General features: G+C 43.7%; 1 protein-coding gene across 5 annotated transcripts in view; it reads left to right on the forward strand.

Moving 5' to 3' along the window:
• Positions 1–12,924, forward strand: part of RERE (arginine-glutamic acid dipeptide repeats) — a 166,537-nt gene that overhangs the window by 37,609 nt on the left and 116,004 nt on the right. For all 5 annotated transcript variants that reach the window (XM_017825722.1, XM_017825717.1, XM_017825721.1 and 2 more), the window contains exon 3: positions 3,115–3,185. In XM_017825722.1, coding sequence (XP_017681211.1) covers positions 3,115–3,185 — 71 coding nt within the window. The remainder of the gene's footprint in view (positions 1–3,114; positions 3,186–12,924) is intronic.

Consider the following 12,924-nt stretch of genomic DNA (forward strand, 5'->3'; position numbering starts at 1 on the left):
TGGACACCTCCAGGGCTGGGGACTCCAAACCTCCCTGGGCAGCCCCTTCCAGTGCCTGACCCCCCTTTCCATGAGGAAATTCCTCCTGATATCCAACCTGCCCCTCCTCTGGCACAGCCTGAGGCCGTTCCCTCTTGTCCTGGCCCCTGTTCCCCGGGAGCAGAAGCATCTCTGGCTCAGAACCTCCAACATCAAATACCTGAAGGAAAAGCAAAATGAGGGAAAGAATCCAACAAAATACTGGGCTGTCAAACCCAAAATGCTGGATATTGGAGCTCTGGTTGCTCACAGCTCCACTGGGAAGGCCGAGCTTGTGGCTCTTGAAGCCACGACAGGGGATTGTAGACAATTCCTTGACAATGACTTTCCAGGAATATCGTCCCTGTGGAAGTGTGGTGCTGTGCAGAGAGCCCGAGGCTTTGTTTCTTGGATGATGCAAGTGTTGACTCATTAGGTAAAACATAAAACCATTCTCATTTTGAAGGTGGTTCCTACAAAAACCCACAACACTTCAGCTGCTCAAGGTTCAGAAGATGGAGGTGGTTGGGTTGGTTTTTTTTTCCCCCCCCAAAAGATCTTTACGTCCACGTATCGAAGCTCTAATTTTAAAAGCAGCTTTTAGTGTGGGAATATTAATGTAACCCTTCAGAACTAGGGCACATCTGGTGACTATCACAAGCCCAAAGGCATAATGACTCTGTACCATGTGGCAGGGAAACGCTCCATCTCCAGTGGGACGTTTTACACGGAATGGGAAAGGAAGCAAATGCACTCCCGGCTGGAGACAGGCAGTGAACCCAAGAGCAGTGCAGGGAACTTATTTCTTCACTCTGTTTTGCCATTGGAGTGGCAAAGGTTATGGAAAAGCCCTTTTATTTTTATTTTTTGTCGATCATTTTTCTTTTCTTTGCCGGTTTGTTCAGCAGGGAGCTCTGTGGTGCAGCACCTCAGGTGTTTTGAGTCGTCCAAGCTGGCCCTGGGGTGAGATCTCGCTGTGTGGATTTGTAGCACACACATTTCCCATGGGGTTACTTGCTCTTACCTCCTGGTGAACACAGGATGATGTGAGGACAACTATCCTTCAGCAGAATAAATCAAATTATACTTGGCTGAAGTTGTCTAAGTCTGTGCAGAAGTTCTGTGCTGAGATTGTTCCCCAGGTCCGTGGTCAGTGGGGGGGACAAAAAAAGGGGTGAGACAGCACATTGCAGTGTGCTGAGGGTGAGGATGGGGCTGTGGTGCAGTTTTCAGTGGCATAAATCTTATTGCATTATAAAAATTCTTTCCTTGGGTCCACTTGGAAGCTGGTTGGAGCTCTGGCAAACAGCAGGATTGCTCTTTACTGTGAGTTTTGGGTGGATGATGTGGACCCATCCATCAGTGTTCTTTTTTGGGGGGGCATTTTTCATTCAGGACGTTGCTTTGCACCTGGATAAACTTGTTTCCTTCTCAGTGTGGCCTCTGTCGCTTCAGAGATGTCTTAACTGGGTGTCATCCTTGTTTTAAGGCTTGGCAGGCAGCCAGCAGTGCCTCCCTTAAATGCAATACAGAGAGAGGCAACTCCTTTGCTTTATCCACAGGAGATGCCACATTCCCGTATTTTTTGGTGCTGTTTTGTTCAGCTGTTTGTTCTGCCTGCTGTGTGATAACGCTCTGGAGATGAGGCTTGTAAAACTCAGATATTAAGGGGGGGGGAAAAAGGAAAAAAAAAATAAAAATCTTGGAAGTTGTGGTGTTTTCCGTATCTGTGATCTCGTAGCTTTTCCTGCACGTTCCCCAATGAATCCTGAAAAAACTTCCAGCACGTGAGAGGAGGTGGGACATGATGGAAGTAAATAGATGGTTCATCTGGGATGCTGAGCAGTTGGTTGGAGTGAGTGGAGGTTTGTCCAAATGGAATGATTAGCCAGGGAAGTCTGGGATAACACACGGGTGCTTTGATGTGGTTAAATTGCCACAGCTCCCAAATAAGCTGGATCGAATCAAACTGCATCCATGTGTGTTATAAAACTCTGAGATTTTGAAGTTTTTATGTAGAAATATAAAAAAAAAATTCATGGAAGCCCATTCATAGGATAATGGTGGGGTTTGTATCTTCTGTGGTTTGAATATCATTTATTTAAATGTGTATAAGAAGGGACACAGTGACTGTCCCATGAGATTTGTTTGGCTTAAACTCTGAGCCTTGGAGTTTTTCTGTAGAAATGTAAAAAAAAAAATAAAATTCATGGAATTCATAGGATAAATGAATTTTTTATCCCATTCATAGGATAATGGTGTTTTCTGTTTCTTCTGGGGTTTGAATATCATTTATTTCTATGTGTATAAAAAGGGACACAACGACTGTCCTTAGATACTTGTTTGGCTTTGGGAGCAGCATCTCTGTTGTTTAGCAGGCTTTGTGTGAGTTTTCTGATTTCTAAGGTCATTATCATTAATCAGGCACTTGGTTCCCATCCCTGCAGTAATTCTATTCCAAAGGCACTGCTTTTGTTGTAGTTATTGCCAAACCTGTTTTTAATACAACAGCCCTTATGTTACAGCAACCTCGGAGGGTCCAGTTGTCAAAAGCAAACAAAAATAATTACTGTGTTTCTGTCATGTCAAATGTAACTGGAGAAAGCCCAGGCCTTCCCTGAGGTAAATCTAATTTACTTGGCTGTGTTTCATCTGGGATTGGTTGCCTTGGTTTTCTTCACAATTAGAAGAGAAAATATGTTAGTGCTGGGTTTTTAATGGCAAACTGACCACACCAGATCTGATTAGTTCCCTCTCTTATTTTGATCTGGTTCATAGGCTGTGACCTGGTCATTGTTATTAACTCAATCCAGAGTGGGCTTTCAACGACTTTCTTTTTGTTTTGTTGGGTTTTTTTTCCCCAGCAAAATGTCTATTCAAATCAAAGTTAATTTTTATGCAGTTAATTCCCTTATTTATCATCATAAATAGTTTCTATTCTTAGACCGCGCTCGGCATAAATTACACGTTCATGCAAATGAAGTGGTGGTTCTTTCAAAAGCTTAGGCTGTGTTTCAGTTTTATCCTGTTTTTATGTTCTTTCTTGGAGGTGCAGAAGTTAATTCCCGTTATTTTTAAAATCTTGTTTCTTTAAAGATTGCGTTTACATCGAGAGCCGCCGGCCCAACACCCCCTATTTCATCTGCAGCATTCAAGACTTCAAACTGGTAAGGAAACATTTTCACATCTCCTTTTTTCCCCCCCTGCCCTGCTCACCAGTGAGGTGCTGATGTTTCTTAGCCTGTATCTCTTCCTGCAGCTCCTCCTGAGTAAATCTTTCCCTTCTGGAGCAGGAGCTGTTCTGCTCTTAGGGCAGGGACCTGCCTTTGGTTTAGGCTCAGTTTAACTGTGCAGCTCAGACTCTGCTCTGTGCCATTTTTAGCTTAGCAGAAATATTAACTCGGAGCTGAGTGTTCTGGGGGAAACTGTGGCTCAGTAAGTTAAATTTTTTTTCCTGGGAAGTTAAGTTTGGCTGTGCCTCTTTCCTCTGGCTTCCTGTGAGACTGGGAACACTGGGAACACTGGGCTGGCCTGGGGCAGCCTCTGCATCTCAGCTGCTCCTGGACTCACTGGGAGACCAGACCCAGTGACCAGTTTGATTGGGAAAAAATACAAAATAACATCCCAGAACACTTTAGCACTTTATTCTTTAAACCTGCAAAGTGAAGGACCTGCGTGAGAACAAACCAGAGTTGTGGTTTGCCCCTTTGTGTCTGAATTTGCACATTTAAAAGGTTCACTGTGTTCCTTTTCACCTGCTGGAGCTGCACAGGAAAGCACCCAGTGCAGGGCAGGAGCTGCTGCCTGGTCACAGCCCAGGGCTGGGGTTGGACTTTGCAGAGCTTTGCAAGCAGGATCTTTGAAAAGGGAACTGTTCCTGCTCCTTCTTGTGCTGCTTGTTGATGCTTTATTCAGGTTCTGAATAAATAATAAACTGTCCTTCTTACCAGTGCATGGTCTGCAGACACAGATCACCCAGGATCTGTTGCTCTGAGCTGTATCTTCCTTTCTTCCCAGCTTTTCCAAGTTTATTCCGTGAGACCACAGTGAAGGAGAACTTTGCTCAGTGGTGATGTCCGTGGCAGTGGTTTGGTTTGTTCTCTCTTCCCTCCCCCTTTGTTTCTGGATTGGTTGGATTTGTTGGATTGGATTTGTTGTGGTTTGTTCTCTCTTCCCTCCCCCTTTGTTTCTGGATTGGTTGGATTTGTTGGATTCTGGAGCTGTTGGATTTGTAGTTCTCAGGTCCTGCCAGTGGGAGAACTTGTCCCAGTCCTGCACATCAGATGCTTTGGTGTCTCCCTGGAATTCCAGGGGGAGAGTTGCCCTTCTGGGCAATGAGCTCCTGCTGAGTTGCATTAATTGTTCAGGATATTAACAACAAAAGCTGAAGCTTCTCTTGTCAGCACTGGGCTTGTCCCACAAGTTGAAGCTGTTTGCAGAACTGTGGGAAGTGCGTTGCACTGTGTTGCAGTACTTTTACATTTTTTTGGAGTGGTTTCTCTTTACTTGTGTTTTCAACTTGGCATGGGGTTTGCTGGCAGTTTTGAATATTTGACATGGAAATAGTGTCCCTTTTTTATATTTATTTTTGCTTGCTCAGAGTTCTTTAATTTCTCTGTTAGGTTTTTTTTTCCTCTTACTGCCATAATGCATAAAAATGACAAAACCAAAAAGCTCTTGACGCTGATAAAAGCAGCAAAAATGGATCTCCAGTGTGTGTGTGTGACCCTTGATTTTAGTGTTGGGGGAAAAGGAAAGATGTACAGTGCAAAGGACACTTGATTTCTCTTCCAGTGTGAGATACCAACAGGAAAACAGTCTTGTTTTGCCTTCAGCTAAATATGTCAAGTGAAGCAGAGAAGTTAAAGTCAACAGCTTTGAAATGTCGCCTGCTAATTAAATACATTATTGTGCTGGTTGTCAGAAAATGAAAGTTTTTGGCTGAGTGTTTGAGCCTGAGCCTGTGCTTCCTGTGGTTCTGGGTGCTGCTCAGGTGCAGCAGTTGAGGGTGGTGTTTTAGAACCAAAAGATGTAAAAAATTTAAAAATAAAAAGAGCAGTCAGTGAAAAATGGCACAGCCTGATGCACTTGTGTGCTGTCCTGCAGGGTAAAAGGTCCTGAGGATGATTTTGGGGATGAGACTGGAGTACCATTCAGCTCCATTCTTGAAGTAAACTGAGGTTTAACTTGCTTTTCACAGGAATATCTTAAATAATAATAATTAGATGTGATTTTGTTCCAGAACTAAAAACTGGTTCTGTGAAGTTTGGCGGTTTCTTCCAGCTGAGTGTTCCAGATTCCTCATAACCTGGTGCAGTCACACAGCTCCAGAAGCAGATGGTACAAACAATTGCAGAGCAGTTGTGTTTCAGTGTTTCAACCCTGTGCCTTGGAGAAAGCAGGAATTGTTCTTCTCTGCCTGCTCTTGGCAGTTGCAGCAGTTCTGGCAGGTGCAGTGGGGTGTTTGGATGCATTAGTTTATCCTTCTGTCACGAGTTTCTCTTGACATTAAGATGAATCAGTTCTATTAAAAATTATATTAGAGGAGTAGCTCTTTGCCTTTCCTGGAGAACAATTCCACTTCACCAACAGCCCTAAAATCCTCGTGAGGAAAACTTCACTGACTCCTAATTTCTCTTTAAACTGTCTCTGTTGCCATCCTGTGTTCTGCCTGTGTTGCAGAGCTTGGCTTTTCCCCCTGAGTTGTATTAGTTGTTGTTTTAGGACAGATATTAATTGTTGTTTTAGGACAGATATTAATTGTTGTTTTAGGACAGATATTAATTGTTGTTTTAGGACAGGTATTAGTCATTGCTTTAGGACAGGTATTAGTTGTTGGTTTAGGACAGATATTAGGTTTTGCTTTAGGACAGGTATTAGTTGTTGCTTTAGGACAGGTATTAGGTTTTGCTTTAGGACAGGTATTAGTTGTTGCTTTAGGACAGGGCAGCAGGAGCAGCAGATGTGGTTCCTGAGCACTGAGGGCAGCTGGAGGAGCACATCCAGCTTTCTGGGTCTGTCTCTTTGAGTCCAAAAAACGAATGATGCCTTCAGGTTGGCCGTGTGAGAAGCTGTGAAATTATCTGATCAATCCACCTGAACTGTGTTGGGAGCTGTCCTGGATAACATTCACCCTCTCTTGTCTTTACTGTTCCTGTGGTCCCACATTCCTTCAGGCTTTCAGGGATTCATGGAAGTGGAGTTGAGGAGGAAAACATGATTGCTGTGTTGTGTCTTAGGGAAGCTGTCAGCACCAAGGGGCACTTGAACTGTCAAGTCCTTTCTGCTCTGCTGTTGCTTCAGAACTTCCATAACTCAGCTTTCACTGCAGGGTTAACAACAGCTCCAAAATCACCTCCAAGAATGTATTGGGAGTCTCAGGTGTTTTCTGGGAACACCAGCACCGAGAGAACTGCTCTGCCATGGGAATTAGGAAAAACCTCTTGGAAAAAGCACAGTTTTCCCACCTGAGGGAGCCTCCCAGAACTCTGCTGTCCTGTGGGCAGTGACCTGGTTGGGTGACCCATTGGTGTGGAAGGGAAACAGCAGGAAACTGGTGGGAAAGAGCTGAAAGATGGTCATGGAGAGTGATTCCTGTGAATCCTGTCTTGCTGAGACAAGGATCATTTTTTTCCCAGCTGCCTCCAGAGACAGGTTGCTTAAATAAAAACGACACAGCACTAGAGCAGGCACGTTCTCCAAAGGAAAAAGGATGAGTGGGGCTTGGAGTGAACATCAGTTTTCTTGGCACTGGAGGGTTGTGCTGTCCTGCCCTGGGCAGGGTGGGGTTGCTGCACTTTTGTGTTTCTTCTCACTGGAAAAACAAGGGGATGCTCTGCTGTCCAGGCTGGATCACTGGGGGTCCCTGTTCTTCTCCAGAGCCTCAGGTGTTCCCTCAGGGCAGCAATTCTGTTGGGAAGGGATGTGTCAAAGGTGTAAAAATGCAGAATAATGGTTCAGTAGCTCTCATGCTGTTTTGTGAGTTGTGATGGGATATGCAGAACACTGAGGAGTATGTTCTTGGAAAATCTACTGGTTTATTTTTGCCCTCAAATACTGAAATGTTTGTGAATGTTGACCCTTGGAAGCAGAACTTCTTTTTCTTCCCCTTATGGAAAACGTTGGGGTGGCAGGTCACGTGAAAAGGTGTAATGTGCCATAAATGCCTTTTCTTTGTTTGCTTCACTTCCCAGTTTTTGAATTATTGATACTTTTTAAAAGTGAAATTGCCACAACCTGTCAGAAGAGTATGAGCTATTTGTCTGTATTTAAAAAAAAAAAGCAACCAGAAAGTTCCTAGATTATTCCTTCCCTGCTGATTGGGGTTTGTGCTGTCTGTGTCCCAGAACATTTTATTAATCTCTCTTTAGTGCTAATTCATTTTCTCTGGATTAATACTATCCTCTTTCAGGATTCAAGGCCAGATTATTCTTAAGGACTTTGATTAGGAACAAACTGTGGTGAAGCAATGTTTAAATCTGTGCTGGCTTTATTGCCTTCCGTGTTTTTGTTGGTTCTCAGTTCCTTCTCTCATTGCTGGCACTCAATATTTGCTCTCAGTTGTGTTGTAGGATGTGCTCTCCCTCCTCCCTGGGGCAGCTGAAGGGGTGGTTGGGTTCAGGTGGTCTCGTAAATCTGGATTATTCAAGGTCATGAGTAGCTTTAGAGCAACTTTTCTACCCTTGTTTTTCCCTCAGGAAGCACTTCTTTCCCTAATTTCAGCCTGTGTTATCCAGCTTACAATGTCAGTCACTTTAAAAATATTGTTTTCAGAAAAAAGAAACAGCAAAACATAACTGGAAAAATCTGGAAGGTGTGGATAAAGGCTGTAAGAGGGCACAGGAATGTGCCTTTAATACTTCCTTGACATTGCTGAGCAAGTGTAAGAATGAGGAAAATGGTGTTCCATGGAGGAGCAGAACTGGGATCATTAACATGTGGTTCAGGGTTTGCTTACTGTGGAGTTTTCTGTTCCAGAACAATCTCACAGCGTTGGGATTTAAATTACACAGGCGAGTCAATAAAATGAAAGCAGTTAATGCTTCGCTGCATTAAAAAAACATAAGTTTCTCTGATTGTTGGTTGGGTTGGGGTTTTTTTTCTGTGAGAAAATGTTCAGCTTGTTTACATCAGGAGTTGTCTCCTGGCTGTCAATCTGCTGCTTTTCCCCTTCCTTCTGCAATAAAACCAGTGCATTTTTAACAATGGCAGACCCGCTGCCTGTCAGAAATGCAAATTTTCCTAGTCATCAGGAAGTTAGGGAAGCATACTTTTTTGTTCATTGTCATTTGGCACGAGTCAAAACATCTTAGAAAAAAAAATAAAAAAAATCTCCAGGCTTCCTGAAGTATTCCTTAAATACTCTTTGGTGCTACAAATCCCCTGATCAAAGCACAGCCGGCAGAGGAGCGCTGACTGAGTCATGTTTGGGTTGGCAGTGGAGAGGGAGTGAACAGGGGTGAATTGTCTGCAGACCTACAGCTCTGAACTGCAATAATCCTGAAATAACTAACAGGGAATCAAATGCTGCTTCACTCCCCCCTCCCCATGCTAATTTTTCCAGGATTGATCCTATCTCCCCTCATTCCTTCAGCGCAGAGCCTGGCTCTGCTTATTTATCCTGTTATTGTGGGCTCTGAATTGCAGTTCTGAGCTCTTGCTAAGAATAAATCAAACCTGGCCCAAATCGCTTTGATCTCCAGAGTTTCTGGCAGAAGGAAATGGATCTGGAATTTCTGGAGGAAATAGCAAAGGATCTGCTCGGCCAGTCGTGTTTTATCACTCACACCCCAGCACTTTGTGCTGCCTCATTCCACCCCCTACCCTCCGAAAAGAAAACAAGTCCTTTTTTTATCCCCCTTTTTTTAATTGAAGAATGCTGTGTTTTGAAGCTGGAAGGTTTCACTGCATTTCTTTTTGGATCAAGCCACTTGAAGAAACAGATTTTTATTCCCTTCACTCTGAGGATGTTGTTTCATAGCTATAAGGTGTTTTTTTTTTATTAAACAGTAGTATTTAATGGTTTTCTTTTGTAGTTGAAGCCTTGACAGATCCTTTGCATTACAATCAGTGTGTTACAAACACTGAAGTTTCCCTTTATCTCTTTGTTAATGGTTAACAAGTCCTAAAACTCAGTCCATTCTCTTTATCTTAATTAAAATGTTGATTGTGGTTACTTCCAGAGGATGAAAATACACGATTAAAACTGAGCTTGACTGACTTGGATGAGGAAAAACCCAATTAACATGCAGCAATTCAGTTCAAATGTGTGCCCAGTGGTCACCGGGGTGGTTCTGATGCTCCTTTGCTTTGGACCCCACTGACCTGGAAGGGAAGGGCAGCCTGGGAAGCAGGAGGCAGGGAATCAGCCAGGCTGCAGGACTGGGATGCTGGGGGCATGGAGGGAAAAGCAGCTCAGATAATTTGTCATTTGTGCTCAGTGGCCCCAGCAGAGAGGCACAGGGAGGTGTTTGAGGGATTCTTCAGGATATATTTAATTTAACATGGAAACCTATGAACCTGCTGGTGCGGACAGGGATCTGTCACCAGCCAAACACTGCCTTGGTGAAGTGCTGGTAATGATAATATTCCAATAAAACTCTTCTCCTCACCTTAAATAGCCAGCTGCTGGCTTAAATATATGATGCAACAGCAGTAATTGCATTTCAGATAGGAATATATTAATTATGTAGTGCATCTAAACCCCTGCGTATCCAGCTTTGATTACACGTCTCCATTTAAATATCAAAAGTGGTGCAGAGCCAGGGCTGCTGGAAATGGGTTTATCTGTATGCAGAGATCATAAAGTAAAATAAGATGACTGAATATTAGTGTTTGGGGAAAAAGAAACAAAGCACAAGTGTGGAACTTGGCCTAAGTCTGAACTTCCATCCCAAGGAGGGAGGAATGGGAGGTTTGAAAACATCAGTGTGAGTGTGAAGTGCTGATTAATTGACTGAAACCAAGGCACTTCCAGCTTAACTTCTAAGCTGAAAGGGGAAAACAAACCCATCCAAAATGAAAGGGAAGAGGGAACAACTCATCCTGGAAGTTTATGTGCGTTTTCTCTGGGATAACAAGGAGAGGTGAAGGGAGAAGCAAAGAAAACAGGAACAATAAAACCACTGACAGCTCTGGTAACAACAGGATGACTCTGACCGTGGGATGAGCTAATTTATACAAATAAACCAGGTCCTGCAAATCCACCCTCTAATCCTGACGTTTCAACCTTTCTTGGGATGAATTTCCAGCTCGGATAAATGAAGTCCAAACTGCCTTTTTGAAGGTTTTCCTGTTTTCCAGAGAGACCCAGAGCCCGACCAGTAGATGGATTTCAGCAGCTTCCGCTTTCTCATATTCTGCTTTAATTTGATGCCACATTTAAAATGCTAATGGCCACACTTTTTTGAATCTGAGCATCAGAGAGGAACTTTTGAAGGCAGGAAAACGCTGGATTTGCCTGCACAAAAGCAAACATTATTCATTGTGATGCCTTTGCCCTGTGTTTATTTGACTGGAGCATCTCGGCTGTGGAGCTTTCTCCTTGAAGCCTGATTTGAATGGAGTACACAGCTGGATTGCCCCAGGGCCTTGTAACAATTTATAGTCTGGATGGAAAGGCAGAAGTGCATAAAAAGACAGTTGTGAAACGCAGCCAGTGCCCTGTAATAGAAAATCTGTGTACGGTGACCTTGTCTGGGTGGGCCTGGGGGATCATTTCACTCTGATTATAAAATGGCAAGGATTGCATCTCACCTGGAATAAAGGAGGGGAGGAGGGGGAGGGGAAAAAAAATCAGAAGGAATTTGTTTTTCTAAATTATGCAGTATCTGCTTCCTGTCCTTTGCACTCCCCCTGCATCAGGCCTTGCATTTCAGCAAACATGTTAAATTTACATCTGTTATTCTCCTCGCTCTTACAGGAGCTGCTGGGTTTGAATGCAAATATCTGGGTGAGGTTTCTGTAGCCACAAGCATTTATGTATTTAAAAGCCTCATTCTGTTTGCAGATGAATTGATGTTCTGTTCCTGAAGTGCAGCTGAATTAATTTGTGGCAAATTTTTCCTGGCCAGTTACGAGGCAGGCAGCGTGACCTTTCCTTTTTGGGGTGGAAAAAATGCTGATTAATATAGATTTTTTTTGCTTCTCCAGATTCATTTCTCCTTCTACAGTCAAGAAAAGGCAGAAAGTTGTTTTGTTTGTTTGTTTGTTTTTTCTCCTCCAAATCTTTGCTAAACCTTTTCAAGGCCAGGTTGGACGGGGCTTGGAGCGACCTGGTCTAGTGGAAGGTGGCACAGGGTGGCCTTTAAGGTCCCTTCCAACCCAAACCATTCTGTGATTCCATGATTCTGGAAGTGCTCAGCCCTGCCTCAGCACAGCTCATTTTGCTGTTCAAGGGATGGAACAGACTGGCTAATAAGAGCCAGACGAATGAGACGTTTGAAGGAGCACTGAATTATTTAAAATCAAAAATTTAGCCTGCAAATGAGATTGGCTTTTATGTCTAATGTGAAGCAGATTGAAAGGCTGCTGTGATTACAGTGGGGCACGTGTGGGGTGGGAGATTAGTATGGAAGTGTGGGTCCAGGGGCTTTGAAGGAAGTGGCAGGGAATGATGAAGAATCAGAGGTGACAGTTTAAGGATTGCATGGCAGGAGCTGCACAGTGATTAAATTCACTGATGCTGTCACCGAGCCGTGAGGCTGCAGATAACATTCTCTCCCAGTGCTGAAAACAAGAATCAATACAAACTCCTTGACAGGGGCTAAATTATTAAATAGAGCCTTCCTTACAATGTTTCATTATCTGGGATTTACCTCAGCTGGTGATTTGTCAGCGGCGCAGAGAGATTTGCTGGGCATTTTGTATGAAAATCATTCCAGATGCACATGAATCCAGTTTGATAATTCCCTTCCTTTTTTTCCCCCTGCTCCTCTGGATGTTTCCTTTGGTTTCCATTGATGCCACTTGGAATCCTCACACGGATATTAAGCTGTGGCTCACGGTGAGGTTTGGCCCTGTCACATAGGTGTAAAAACGAATTATTTTTGGTCTAACGGCCTGTTCTTGAAGGGCTGAGTTGATTTGCTGCTCTCAGTGTGTTAAATTAGCAGGGCATTTGCCACGGCTCTCAGGTGAGTTCAGCACTGAAGGAAGAGGCACGAGGCTGCTCCCTGGATTTATGGGGATTGGAGTTGCACTGGACTCGCTTGAAAAACAGAGCAACGTTCTCTTTATTTGGTGGTATATCTTGTGGAGGCAGGAGCAGAAACCATCCGTTCTGAGGCAGCTAAAGCAGCATATTTTGCATTCCCAAGGTGCTCAGGGCTGTGTGGAGACACTGCATTCAGAGCTGGCTGATGCTGGCAAAGATCTGCGATTCCATCAGTGTCATTATCTTGTCAATTGAAGAGTGTTCAGCATTTTTGCGACTTGTTTGGGTTCATGTTTGGGTTTTTTGGAGTGGCTTTGACAGTGTAATGCACCAATGCACCTCACTTAATGTCTACAGAGCTGCAATGTTATGTCACAAGTTCCATCATTGTCTTTTGGGAAAGGGAGAGAGAGTGTTCATGTGTGGAGGGTTAAAAGAGATGGGAGCGTTGTTCAGAAGGAGGATTAAACAGCTGGAAGTTAAGACTATATGGTATGTTTTTGAGGGCTCAGAGCCAGCTCTTCCTCCATTTCCTTCCATATGGCCTGGATGTTTGCAGTTGGAATCCAGACCTTAGAACTTAGGGCTACAAAGAAATACAAACACCCCCCCCACAAACAAACACAAATACAGACAAACAAAAACCACCCCACAGAATAATCCACTGGGTTTTTGTTTGGGGGGTTTTGGTGCTCTGTTTCCCCTCTTCCCCCCTTTTTTTCCCCTTCCTTCTTTTCCCTTCCTTCTTTTCC

The sequence above is a fragment of the Lepidothrix coronata genome, unplaced genomic scaffold, assembly GCF_001604755.1.
Source record: "Lepidothrix coronata isolate B3197 unplaced genomic scaffold, Lepidothrix_coronata-1.0 Scaffold122, whole genome shotgun sequence".
Lineage (NCBI taxonomy): Eukaryota > Metazoa > Chordata > Aves > Passeriformes > Pipridae > Lepidothrix > Lepidothrix coronata.